The sequence below is a fragment of the Mytilus galloprovincialis genome, chromosome 1, assembly GCF_965363235.1.
Source record: "Mytilus galloprovincialis chromosome 1, xbMytGall1.hap1.1, whole genome shotgun sequence".
NCBI lineage: Eukaryota > Metazoa > Mollusca > Bivalvia > Mytilida > Mytilidae > Mytilus > Mytilus galloprovincialis.
Genome location: NC_134838.1, coordinates 53,652,523 through 53,667,387, shown reverse-complemented (window position 1 = coordinate 53,667,387; position 14,865 = coordinate 53,652,523). Strand labels below are relative to the sequence as shown.

The 14,865-nt window shown below is 32.2% G+C and overlaps 1 protein-coding gene across 1 annotated transcript; it reads right to left on the bottom strand.

Moving 5' to 3' along the window:
* Positions 1 to 1,023: 1,023 nt before the first annotated feature.
* LOC143078754 (integrin beta-like protein C) lies at positions 1,024 to 14,865 on the bottom strand. The gene is made up of 9 exons (XM_076253709.1): positions 14,712 to 14,865; positions 13,356 to 13,600; positions 12,154 to 12,329; positions 11,574 to 11,680; positions 6,245 to 6,516; positions 5,059 to 5,220; positions 4,209 to 4,327; positions 2,708 to 2,913; positions 1,024 to 1,277 (listed from the first exon to the last, which is right to left on the bottom strand). Exons 1-8 carry the CDS (start codon positions 14,814 to 14,816, stop codon positions 2,720 to 2,722), a joined length of 1,380 nt encoding a protein of 459 aa, XP_076109824.1. The 5' UTR covers positions 14,817 to 14,865; the 3' UTR covers positions 1,024 to 1,277; positions 2,708 to 2,719.

Sequence of the window (14,865 nt, the reverse complement as noted above, 5' to 3'; positions counted from 1 at the left end):
GGAAAAAATATAGACGTTTATTGCAAAAGAGAACTTTCCCTTTATAAATTCAATAGTTCAAGCAAATACAATGCAATCTTATATTCATACAACTCCTGATCACTACTAGTGATTAAATGAAATCAATAAATCTCGTAAAATTTGCTACTCCATGTTGATAATTATTTTGAATATCGATATCAAATATTTTATGCTGAAATTTTCTTTCTTATGCACCGTTTGTTTTTCTTTTTGTAGAGCATGTGACTTTTTGTCGCAATAGCGATCTCATATTCCGTCGTCAGTGGTGGCGGCGTCGTCCACAAATATTCACTTTGTGGTAATTAGTTTTGAAATTTTAATACCTTGCTAAAACTATTCTGAATGTCCACCAAACTGCAAGAGAAGCTTGTTTAGTAAAAGGCATTATCAAGAGGAAAATTATGAAAAAAAATATTTCCTGTTTTTCCGTATATTACTTATATGCATTGACTGTTTTAAAATGGAATGGGATTTTTTTTAATTTTTTTTCTACTGAAATTAATTCCATGGAAAATTATTTATGTTTTAATAGATTTATTTTGAATCCATGTAAACTGTCCGGATACGACTTCAAAATACGATTGTCAATTAATCAAAGAAGGCAAGACGAACGGTCATAGGTATCCAATGTACAAAGTGTTGAACAATGGTGAAGCTCAAACACATCGAATGACATTGTCATGAATAAATGACAATATTGTCATATGACAATGTTGTAGTAACAACAAAATGGACTACAACATAATCAGATTTCTTAACCCTCATTAAAAATTAAGTTAAAATGGACAAGCACTTATAACCACTGTCATGATATTGGGTGTAGTTGCTTTTCTGTCTTATATCTTAACTCTAGAACAACTGTTGAAGTTTGATGCATTTGAATTCCTTTTATTATTTCAAAGGCGGAAAGGCGGCAGTGTACAATACTTGAACATTGTAGGAAAGTATTGCAATTTTGTGTACAACCTTTGGAAAGCGTTCAATCAGAACCATCAAAAAGAAAAAGATTATCTTATTTTAATGAATACTGTTTCTATGAACATGCATAATTGAATTACAAAATATTTTAAGAAATCTGAATACATAGATGAAATACACTAAAAACTCAAATGCGAGGAAATTCTATAGAATAAAAAACAAGCGTTTATAATTGGAAGTCCAATAATGTTCATTTGAAATGTCAATTATCAGTAAAATGAGGAATAATAACAAAATTTCAAATGAATTCTAAATATATAGATTAAGTCCTCTTCAATCTGAAAAATTAAAATGAATTATATGTAAATAAGTTATGATATATCTGCACAATCAAATGTTTATGAAATATTAATGATTCTGTTGAATCAAGTTATTCTGCCTAATGTTGTTCAATTCAACGATGGCTTAATGTATAATTGTACGTATATCCAATTAACAATACGATGTAGTAAACATAAAAATCTACATAGAAAGATAAAAAGTAAGGAACATGAAATTCGTTAACCAAGATTTGAGGAACGAATATGACTGTTAGCGCATAGAAACTAATCCCTTTTCTTTTATGTTGAATTTTACTATGTGTTTTGTCGTGTTTATTTATTCTACATTGGCTAAATGTATAGGAGGAGGGTTGAGATCTCACAAACCATGTTTAACGTTGCTTATTTATGCTTCTGTCTAAAGTAATGAGCCTCTGACCTTTAATCATTTACCGCTTTGGCTCTTTTTTCCCCTTTTTTGTTGATAGCTCTTTTTATGGAATTCGACGCGTCTATCATACAAGCGAGAGGTTTAGCTAGCTATAAATCCAGGTTTCCACATAAAAAAATTCCTGTACCAAGTTCGGAATATGACAGTTGTTATCTATTCGTTTGACATGTTTATTGTTTTAGTTTGCCATTTGATTAGGGACTTTGGATTTCGATGTTTTACTTTTAGCATCACTGAAGAGACATTGTCTGTCGAAATGCTCATTTGGTGCGAGTACTCTCTTATTATAGTTTCGTATAAATTTGACCTGAACATACAACTTGTAACTCTTTTTTGTTATTGAATGTTTACTTATATAGTGTTATATCGCGTTTTTCTATTTTAATATATAACAGGTTTGATAACTGTTTGGTTCGACTATACATTTTCACTTCTGTACTCGTACAATAACTACAAAATTATTTATCTTGAAAAATATTTCTTTTCTCTATTACTGTATACCTTTTTTCAAAAATAATTTGCATTTACCCGTGTACATTTGTTTTATTTGGCGGCATTTTGTTCAAGGTTATGATTGTCTTTCTGAAGATGTTAAACATCTCACCTATTTTTTAATTTTTTTTGTAGTTACTTTGTGTTATGGATTAAATTTATTCGTTCAGTGCATGTTTACTTGTTTGTTTTAATATATCTTTTGATCGAGTTAAACCATTTTAATTGATATTTTATAGTGTATCTTTCTATATGGTGATGCTACACTATTGTTTCAGGTAAGGGTGAATGTTGGTTCTGTTTAACACGTGTAAACCGGCTGCATTTGTTTGCACCTGTACTAGATCAGGAACCTGTTTCTCGTTATTTTTATATAGATTACACCGTTGGTTTTCCTGTTGACATGGTTTTTCACTGGTAATTTTGGGGAATTGGATGTTCATTTATTTATCATAGTACTACATATTTCTATTTAACTATTATAAAAGCGGAAAATAATACAAACCTTGGCAATTAATTAGGTATAATTAATACAAGATCCTATGTGTACACACGTCAAGACAAGTTGGCACCATTCAGTTCCAGAACCACAGGGCATGAGATATCCAGTTCCAAGCTCGTTGCATTGTACGAAATGTGAAGGGCAACTGGTTGCCAGGTAAAATAATGGTGGTTTGCCTGTTACCGCTTTCATGCACTTACTTAGTACTTCTATAATTCAAATTGTGAACAGAATTTTCACATTTCAAAAGCATTACTTGTATACAATTGTAAAATATAAAAGTAAAATTGGATGTACTATATTCAACTTTCGGAAATAAAGTTCTTGTCTGCGGTGTATGGTCCTAATATTTACAATTCAAAGTTATCGGACCTTTGACAAGAATGTTGAAGTTATCAATGTATAAAAGTTACACTTCTTTGTTTGAGTATATATTTGCAGTTTTCAATATAATATATTATACATATTATAAATAGTTCTCTTAATTTAGGTTCAAATCAGACAGAGAAAAATGCGACAGAAATTTGCTATTGTTCATGTATAACTTATGTTGTTTGGTTTATAGAATAAATGAAGATATAAATCCGAAAGCATACATATGCGTCCTCGACTGCCTCCCGCTTTAGTGTATGTTTCGCCTTCGGAGAATGTCTGAGGATGCGAGATGTAGTGAGCATTGTTTGATCGAATAAACTATTCTTACGAAAGTTAATATTTTAGATGTAGAATATCATATATAAAGTATATCTTGCTTACATATTCTTATATTCGAAATTTTGCAAATGCTATATTGGATTTTGTCTGGTGTCCTTCGCCTTATTTTCATGGTTCATCAACCTGTCAAACACTTTTGGCGAAATAAATATTTGACTTATCATGCTAAATGTGGTTACTATTTTTTGCACACTTGATTATTGCAATGTCTACATGTCCAATAGATGACCGAGTTCATCTGACCTTAAATCTTTACTATCTTCACACCAACATAGAGTACTGGTGAAGCAAATTTGAAGACAAATTTCAAGAGTGAAGTCTTGTTTCATTGACATTTCATGACATACATATGTGGTTAGAGCTGAAATTAATTCTCAGAAGTTGAAACGGAAATAGTTCGTGTTAGGACTAATCACGGGTAAGTTTTGGAGGGTTCATCCCCGTGTTCTCGTTTTGTAAAACTTCAACGAAGTAAAGTTACCGAAGGTGTAATGTGACGTTAAGTTACTCTTCTGCATAAACGGCATACTTCCTTTATAAATTTAAATACAGAATACTACAAATATATTTAACATGTTGAAAATAAACTTAAAGCGTTTACCAATATTTGCTGTGACGCAGAAAATATGATCTAGATGAAGTGTCCATAAGATACAATTTCTATTACAGTATAATGATAGTCAGAAAGATAAAACAAAATGACAAGAACAAATCATGATATTATCTTAAACTCACGCCAGAAAAAGACAAAAAATAATTAGATGGAAGACGTGTGGCACAATTCACTTACTTTCGGGTGTTTTGAAAGCATTACATTCAGGATTTAGAGCAACCAAATCGTCGGGTTCCGTGTTATCAACCACGTCATCATCTACCACGAGCGTAGCACATGTCTGATCTGAGGTTTGACTTAAATACAAAATAATCATGTTCAAAAGTTTGCATAATGAACAACTTTAAATATTCATGTTACTCTAAATCTGAATCTGCTAAGAAATCAAAATTACTATTAGTATAGTAATTTAAAACATGCAACATACTTCGCCGGCGCTTGTCGAAAATATTTCATACGTTACTGTTTTATTCGGCAAAATTTTTTTCAAATAAAACATAAATCCTTCAAAGACCTTTTAAAACATTTAATAATCTATTTCTTAATCATTCACGTAGAAATAAACGTGCATAAGATATGAATATAAAAAGATGTGGTATATTTGTTAATAATTCTCCACCAGATACCAAAATAAAAAAGACGTTCAGAACTGTAAAGTCTGATTTAAAGTCATTTAACTATCATGTACAATTTCAATATCAAATCGAAAAAAAAGCTCAGGAATTAATAGGAATTATTGATTAATGTTGAAGACCGTATGATGACATATAACTGTTAATATATTAGTCATCTCGTCTATTGTGAGTTGTCACATTGGCAATCATACCACATCTTATTTCGTATATTGTACAAAAAATAAAGTACTCATTATTGTCAAGGTGAAGAGTTTGCTGACAAAATGAATATTCCTTTATTGCCAAGTTTAGATAAGCTAAGTTACTGCAACCTGAAGTGCTTTTATATTTTCACTTGGATATATGTATTTCTAACACTAATAGTTAGTTCACTGGACTACAAATATTCGTACCTTAGATTATCAACTGCAGTGAAACAAAACAAATGGGTTCCTATCTGACTTTTCGTTGGTTTCCATGTCACGGTTACAAACCATTCTCTTCCAGACGACCCAAATGGAAATAACTCTGATTTGATCATTCCAATGGGTGAAACAGTGTCAATTGCTGTAACTCTAATCACATGTAGGAAAAATGAAAAAGAAAATATTTGGAATACTATAAACATTGAATTTGAAAATATCAAGGCTGTTCTACCTTAGGAATATATTACCTTAGCTGCATTTGGCAGAACTGTTAAGGATTTGTTGGTCTTCAATGCTCTTCAACTTCTTATCTATACTTTGTTAACCCTTTTTTTATTCGAGCATCACTGATGAGTCTTCAACAGACGAAACGCGCGTCTAGTTGAAATACAAAATTTAAATCCTGGTATCTATGGTGAGTTGTCAAAGCACATAGTTTAAGGATATGAATCATTTGAATCAATTCCGATTAACAAAAATTGAAATTAAATTATTTATTTTTACAACAAGTTGTTGTCCATTCATTTGATGTGTTTTATTTATTGGATTTTGCCATTTGATTAGGGACTTTTCGTTCAGTATTTTTGTGATTTGACTTTTTTCAGAACTACTGAGTTTTTGTATATACCGACATAGAAAAATTTAAAATTAAGAATGAAGTAATTGCTAGTGAACACATTTTTCTTTTGTCATGATAATACACCAACATTGTCAGGATAATCCAAGCTGAGAAAGATACAATTTGATTGCTCGATTTATGTATTTAAAGCTACCGACAAATGACGATGGACCTCATAGAGTAGCAATACGTACAATACATATAATGAAATTGGAATAAAACTATTAATATTATTAATGTTGATGTTTGAAATTCCTTACATTTGTACTGTATAAATATCAGACATATATGTATTCTTCGAGAAACCTTCTTTAGTTCAAACCAAATTTTGAATATAATACATTGCTTACTTGGGATTGTTATGTTCTTAAGATTCTTGTGAAAAATGTAAAAATGTATTAATAAAATCGTTTTGCGTTTCTTTATGTATACAGTTCTTTTTAAATTGTACCATTTTTGCAGTCGAAAGAGTTTATGAGGGTAAATGCAGAAAAGCGCTTCGGATATATTGAATACATAAAATATTGTGACACTAGAGCTTAAAAAACTTTATACCTTAACGTTTGATCCCCACTTCTTGCAATAATCGACTGATTAAAGATCGTGTTCACCGGAATGTGATGGACCGAACCATCAGTTATTATATTCGGCGGTAGAACTGGTCTCGAAGCACAAGGTGCGTTTGTGTTGGAAACGAAGATCAAAAACTGCAAAGAAACACTGCTGAAAGGAACTGTATCGGTAGTTTTCTTGAAGTCTTCGATTTGCAAAGCGACAGCATACCAACCCAAAGATCTCGTTGCATTGTAGCTTAAAACACAGGCACTCTAAAACAAATTCATACTCATATGTGCTTTTATCATATGCCATGTATACTTTCTTTATTTTATATATTTTGTTTAATTTATAAATAAAAGTATGAGAAAAATGATAAGTGAAATTTTTAATTGAAACTTAAAATAATTCTGGTGATTTGTTTATTCTATAAAGGTAAAATAGTAACAAGCAATAACTTTAACTATTCATCAAGGAAATGTGGTGTCCTTTTATTGTTCTTATGGCATCAAAATAAAATTTTAATTCCTTCGTTAAAAAAAACCCCAACTGTTGTTGAAATGCAAACAATCATAAAATATTAATATTTTCTCGCGGTTCGAAGTAAAGCGGGAAAATATTGTATTGACGTTATGGGTAATATGCGTATGGTCCAATCAGAGGGGTTGATTTAGATCCGGGTATGTAGGCATGTTTGATTTGTTTGTCACTTTCTAGCCGCCGTTCGTACGTGCACGACTTAAAATGGACGCCAACATCAGAGAAATTATCCAAGCCGAAGTACAAAGTGCCATACTAGGAACTCAAAGATAAACTGTTAAACAGCTTTACTTCACTGCTCGACACACGTTTAAATTGGTTTCCAGCAAAACATCAAGGATAACCAGAAGGCATTGTCCGACTCACAGTTGGCCAAAATCGACGAAACCATGACAGAGACCTTCAAGTTCCGTAAAAGGGGAAATGAAGAACAGTATAAGCACAACAAGAAGGTTTTCGTGAAGGTTCTCGAAGCTAGCAGCCAGTTAGAATCAGAACATTTGAACAATGACAACATTCAGACCGCAAAAAGAAAGATTTATGAAGGTATGGAAATGATAAAGTTAAGACAAAAGCTCATAAAGTTAGAAGATTCGTCAGACGCGGGATGACGAGTTGTCGACGAATATACCACAAATCCTTTGGCAGAAGATTCCGAAGATGAAAAAAGAATATACAAGGCACAAAGTAGAGCCGAATCAAAGATAAAGAAGGAGAAGGCAAAACGCAAGACCGATACTAGGCCAGCACCTTATAAGACTAAATCACTGGCTCCAGAGAATCCGATTCCCGTCAACACAAACAAGATGTTTCGCCCTGGGAGATGTTTCAATTGTAGTGAAACTGGTCATTGGAGGAGAGAGTGTCCTCATGCTACAGTGCAGCATACAAACAAGATAAGTACTAATATGTTTTTATGTAACGTTAGTAGTAGTTCGAGTACATCTTTGTATACAAAACAAAAGTAACGCAACACAACATTCCTTAGTAATACACATACTACGATTAATAGTAATCGTGTTCACTCAGGTATATCACCTGTAGGTAGTCTATTAGAAAATGTCAATAACTGGACTAAGATAGGCGCTAACGAACACATTAGTGTTATACAGAAGGGGTATGTGATTCCTTTTTTAACAATTCCAGAGTGTGGTATTGGAAAATAATAAGTCGGCATGCAACAATAAAATTTTTGTTGCGCAAGAAATCGAAAAGTTGTTGAAAAAAGGGTGCATAAGCAAAGTTAATGAACAACCTCATGTTATAAACCCTCTAACAGTAGCTAATAATGGGTCAAAACTAAGATTGGTATTAGACGCCAGACATATAAATCCACATTTATTTAAATTTCGTCACAAATACGAAGACGCGGTCACAGCTAGACAAATGTTTAACAAAGAGGATTACATTTTTTCATATGATTTGAAAAGTGCATATCATTATATTAGAATTGCACATTCCGACACTACATACCTTGTTTCAAATGGGGGGATGCATTGTACGTTTACAATGTGTTACCATTTGGCTTGGCAACAAGTGGTTATATTTTCAGTAAAGTAGTTCGAGAAGTCGTAAAACACTGGAGAAGTAAATGGTTAAAAATAGTTATGTATTTAGACGATAGATTAGGGGGAGGTTCTTCCTATTCGGAGGCACTAACCGCTAGTGATGCGATTAGGAATGATTTAGACCATTTTGGTTTCGAAATAGCACATGAAAAGTGTAATTGGTCTCCAGTATAAAAACTGGAGTGGTTAGGTTTTAGTTGGTGTTTGGAACAGGGTGTACTGAAAATCACTGAAAAAAGATTGAACAAGTTAAAAAGAGCTTTGAGTGATCTGTTACAGCAATATGAAAAGGAAATGAAATATTTCAAAGTAAGGTCACTCGCTTGTATTGTTGGACAGATAATCTCAACTCAGGCTGTTTCAGGGGATCTTGCACGTTTAAGATCTAGATGTATGTATGATTGCATACTTACAAGAGAATGCTGGAATTCCAGCGTAGTGTTTAGTCTCAAAGCTGCAAATGAATGCAGGTTTTGGTTAGATAATATAGAAAAAATAAATAAGATAGGATCTCAGTTATGTCAGTTGACATACAACGAAGTACAAGACTTTCACGTCTTTTGTGACGCTTCGGAAACAGGTTTCGGGGATCATTTGACCACAGGTTCAGAGGACGAACCGATAGAGATATACGGAAGTTGGTCTTCCACTGAAAGAGTAAAAAGCTCTACATGGAGAGAACTTGAATCAGTAAAAAGGGTTTTAAGAAATCTTGTGATCAAATTGCACGGTGCGACTATTAGAGTTTACACAGACAATAAAAATGTACCACACATTATGAAAGTCGGTAGTAAGAAAAAAGAATTAAACAGAAGCGTTAAATCTGTTCATAAAATTTGTCAAGATAACAAGATCAAACTAAATTTAGTATGGATACCACGCGAGCATAACGATAAAGCAGACAGTCTTAGTAGGAAATCAGATTGTGATGATTGGGAAATCGATGATTGGATTTTTACGTATCTGAATAAGTTATGGGGTCCATATATTTTTGACCGCTTTGCACAAGATTACAATGCAAAATGCAACAAATTCAATTCGAAATTCTGGTGCACAGGAACATCGGGCATTAATGTTTTTTCTGTGTCATGGGATGGCGAGAATAATTGGTTAGTTCCACCACCTCGTTTGGTCCCACATACAATTAACAAAATGATACAGGATAAAGGTAGTCATACTTTGATTGTTCCTGAGTGGACATCTGCCGCTTATTGGCCAATGTTAGTAGACCAAGAAGGTCGGTTTAAATCTTTCATAAGAGATTACAGGTTTTTTCAAGGTGAGAGTCTCACAAAACGAGGAAGGGGTCAAAACGGTATATTTGGTTCGCAGTTCTTAAAATTCAGATTAGTTGCTATAAATGTGAAATGAAAAACATAGATATTTATAATTTTTATTTTATTAACAGGCATCAGTTTAGATCGTCATGTAAAAGTCGCAATAGAGGATAGTGGAGTAGAAACAGGAAGCCATTTGTATAGTCTATATCCGAAGATGTGTGAGTTATTATTGAACAGTAAAAGTGACAATACAGTCACGCCTTATTTCTACGCTTTTAGAAGGTGGGAAAAATTTATTACAGAACATGGACAAGATGCTTTACCTGCACAACCGGTACATGTTGCTTTATATTTGACAAATTTATTGAACAATGGATCTACTAGTCATCCCGTTTCCAATGCTTTATACGGTATAAAATGGGCCCATGAAGTAAGTGGGTTACCAGATCCTACTATAAACTCTTTCGTTACTTCCATAGTTTAAGCTTCCAAAAGAACCACAACAAAAACCGCCAACAAAAAAGATCCGGTTTCAGCAGAGATACTTATCGAACTATGTACGCACTTTAAAGATTCAGATGATTTACTCATTATTAGAGATTTTACAATGATATTACTAAGTTTTTCTGGTTTTCTAAGATATGATGAAATAATTTCGTTAAGATTTAAAGATGTAGTTATACATGACAATTATTTGATTTTGTATATTAACAAAAGTAAAACCGATCAGTATCGTCAAGGAAACGAAATTCTCATTTTGAAAGGTTTATCCATAGCTTGTCCATATGTTATGTTCAAAAGATATTTAGAATTAGCCAATTTCGATTTTGACTCCAATAAATATTTATTCAGACAGATTTGCAGATCAGGCAATAATTGTAAACTTATAGATAAAGATAAAAAGCTAAGCTATACGGCGGCTAGGGAGGCTTTATTAGGTAGAATTAGATTAGTTTCACCAAATTGTAATATAGGCCTACATTCATTCAGAGCCGGTGGTGCAACGTCTGCTGCAAATGCAAACATAAACGAAAGGTGTTTGAAAAAACACGGCCGGTGGAAGTCAGACTCTAGCAAAGATCGTTACATTGTTGACTCCACAGAGAAACGTTTGCAGGTTTCGAAGAAATTGGGTTTATAATATTTGTTTATCTCTTATAATTTATTCTGGCCCCCGTTCTTTGTATAATTTCTATCAAATACGGCGGGCTGTCGGCAAATTGATATTTGCGTTTGTGTTGTTTTTATGTATAGGCATATGTAGTATAGATAATACTAATATTTTCTCGCGGTTCGAAGTAAAGCGGAAAAATATTGTATTGACGTTATGGGTAATATGCGTATGGTCCAATCAGAGGGGTTGATTTAGATCCGGGTATGTAGGCATGTTTGATTTGTTTGTCACTTGCTAGCCGCCGTTTGTACGTGCACGACTTAAACTTAAGTCATTATGTATATATATATATATATTTTGAAGTATTTTATTTTTGTTCAAAATTGTTTGTTTGTCATCTCTCTCGTTTTATAAGGTAAGGTCTGACTACCTTTTTCCTGAGATAGGCTTGTGTATTGTTGTCGGATACAGGTTTCCACTTAACAAAATTTGGTTTTTCCTGGACGGCCTCGACTATCAGTGAGGGAAATGTTTGGGAAAATTTAAGAGAGAGTGTATAGAAGCATGGAGTTTCGACATGTTTCTTATTTGTTGTTTGAAACAATATTGTATGTGTTATAATAAAGTTACATCCGGCGTCCATCAAATACGGCGGGCTGTCGGCAAATTGATATTTGCGTTTGTGTTGTTTTTATGTATAGGCATATGTAGTATAGATAATACTGATAAAAGCAACGTAAAAACAAACGGGAAAATGATTTTGTTTCTCTATGTACTTTATCTCGCATAGTGTGAATTACATGTGTGTGCTTTTATATAGATCTTACCTCATCTAAATCAGAACCACTCAGTGTTTCACAAACACCATTGCATTCATCATCTGGAGTTCGTTTAGACCATCGACACTTGACAACATCACCATCATCATCAGAAACTACATTATCAATTTATTCATATCATTCTGTATTTAAGATTCAGTTTTAATATGTTCCATTTACATGTAGAAACCTAATGTGCCTATTTAAAAAGTGTTCTCTTTTCAAGTTTTGTAAACATCGCTCACACATTAATAGATTAGACAAAATGAAGACAACCGTTAATTTTATATAATTATAAACGGACAATTTTCAAAGCAAGTACAGGTTATTTCTAAACAAAATATTTAGGACAAAATTATTTTTATCATTTTAATCAGTGGGAAAATTTTTATCTAAAATTATCTCGTTTTTGGCTCTTTTAATTATAGTTTATTGCCACTATACCATCACTTTAGAATTAGTTCGATGATTGTGTATCTTGAAATATAAATGTAACATTTTTTTATGTAATGAATATTAAGTAAATGATCAACGAGTTAATGTCACGTATAAACTCTTCACAAAATGTTGAAATCAAGTATTCACTTACCGGGTATTTTGAGTGTGTAGTCACATCCACGACTGAATCTGACTATAGGTTGCATTGCCGAGATTGGAGAGGAATTTATCTTCCCAGTGTCATGTCGAATGGTTAGATTTGCTGTGGTCCGCATCATCCACCAAGAACCACCTTCAGCAAGTGATATCCAACAGCAGCTTGAAAAGCTTAAAGAAATGAAATTAAAAACATTACCAACTTATTCTTATATGTATTCTATTTCCATTTGTCTCATTTAAAAAAAAAATGGCTAAGAAGTAATATACGTATGATTTATTTATAATTAATGACAAAATATTACAACTTGCACTTGGTAAAATCCAAAATAAAACCTTCATATCGACGTATACGGAGGACCATGTCATATAAATGAGATGTCATGTGTTTGTGTTTGTAATACCCATAATCGACGGTTTACATTGTGTGATGTTTTATAGTTAGATAAATGCACATTACACTTTACCTTTATGTCATGCGATATCACTGCCATTAGTATATCAACATATTTTAACAGGAATAACATGACAGGCTCCACTGGTGGAGCGTCAAAATGCTGACCCTTCCTCGGCACCTGGATTCACCTCGGGAGGGTTTATGTTGACCATTCTATTTTTTTTTGTAGACAGATTTTGATTGTCTTTTCGTCGTTTCTTTCTTAGTCATAGCCTTGTCTGTTGTTGTTTTTTTGAGTGAATCTGTCTGAATTTGTTTACTCTGTTTTCTAAAGACTTGCGACCATTTAATGTTTATTAAGTTATCAAATTGTTTTTATCTGCATCAGAAAATCTCATAATGAAAAGTTGATTATACTTTGATGTAAATATTGTTTAACGCTAAACTTTGTGATTTGTAATTTCTAGGTATTTGGTAGCACTCAACTTCATTGAAACTGTAAATGAATAGTTGATAATTAATACATTCAAAAATCAATTATTAATACTAGAAAATACTCTCAATTTAAATCTTGGTGATTGAAGTCAAATCGGTACTTTGTATTCTTGTAGTCCTTAGATTTGTTTGATTGTCGATTGTTTTACAGTTAAAGAGTTAATAGTGAAGTAATGACATGGGCCGATAGCCTTCTATTTGAATACCAGTTTCGTAATAGTTTCTGAATGTATAACTAAATACTTTATTCAGGAGGTTCTCTAACAACACATACCCTGTTTCCTTTTTTTTTTAAATTGACATACCCAAAGTGCAAAACGTTGTTACTTGAAGCTGTAATATTGTATTTTACGCTATTGGTGCCTGTTGTCCAATCTTCCGGGTCACTAAAGTCTGTGCAGTAATATGACATTGTAGTAATGGATCCAAAGCATCCTTTGATACACTGTAAAGACCCTTCACCTTGGAGTAATGTGTTGTTTTCTAATGTTTTCACATCGCACATGTGGCCACCACTTCTACGAAAAGCAACTCTGTAGTTAATTTCAATCTGAAATATAAATTAAGGAAAAATTTAGGTATAACAAATCAAAACAGCAATCCTAATGACAAAAACAAACACATAATGAGTTTAACAAACAGTTTTAAAAAATCAACATTTTTTAAGACAATATATCAATCTTAAACTTTTACAATTAATTTAACAAATACAATCAAAGATAAGTGTTATAACCCATTGGTTATATAAAAAAAAACAGTTAAAATTCACTGCATCATTTGTGTACTTTGGTAATATATATTATCGAGATTGAAAGGGGGAGACTAAAAGAACATGGAACAAGTGGATATGTTGGGATTGAAATAGCTTTTGAGATCTAAAAACTCCTCTTCTCGGCCTCTATCAGTATTTTAAGTACATAAATACATATCCACACTTTACTCTTCAATAATGTTATAAAAGACTTATCATTAAAAAAAAACATACCGAATAAAATCTTTCTTTGATTACAGGAATAAAGTTCAGACAACCAATGATATCTCCAGATATGAAATCATTTTATTTATTTATATAATATTTGTTTATATAATGTGAGTAAAATTTGTTTATATACTGTGATACAATTGAACAATGCAAAGAACCATTGTATACAAAATTTCAATATAAGATTTATAGAAATATTATGTCTCAAACTGCATATACAAAAAATCCAACAAAAGGATAAAAGATGCAAACATTAACCAATTACATTTAAATATAAGTGATACTTATGTCTTTTATCACGGAAAAGTTTATAGGTTAATTTCTTAACTTGTTACTGAAAATATAACGTTATGAATATTATATATGATATAATGTGAGATGCAAAATGTCTTTTTTTATTGAATACCTGTATTGTTAAACAACTTACGTTTGTAAATTAACTAACGGCCAGTTTTAATGTATTCAGTAATTACAGAAAATTTCTTATAAATTAAAATATTTATCATCATTAACTATCCAAGCATATAACATTTTTCTTGAAATGATTAAAGCGATTTGTTAAACATCATGCTGGAAGCTGATTTAATTGATAAGTTGCAAGAAAATTCATCACATTGACGTTTTCTATTGTGAGAAAGACTGTGAGAAATTGTGATGTTTGTAATATTTTAAGTCTCACCTGATTTTTTTCTGTTGGCTTCCATGATATCATGCCTCCACGAAAATGACTGCTTTCAACCAAGTAAAAAATACAAGAAAGCAAATATGCTGAAAGAAAAAACATTATATGAAGAAGCTAATACAATATCTGGTATACCAAGTTTGTATCAATG

Bases quoted from the DNA above. Each gene is read 5' to 3' on its own strand.
- LOC143078754 (XM_076253709.1), bottom strand. From the start codon at position 14,816: ATGTTTTTTCTTTCAGCATATTTGCTTTCTTGTATTTTTTACTTGGTT. The intron at 13,601-14,711 runs GTGAGACTTAAA...TTTATATTTCAG, and splicing joins AGCCAACAGAAAAAAATCAG to ATTGAAATTAACTACAGAGT. The intron at 4,328-5,058 runs GTACGAATATTT...TTTGTATTTAAG, and splicing joins ACTGCAGTTGATAATCTAAG to TCAAACCTCAGATCAGACAT.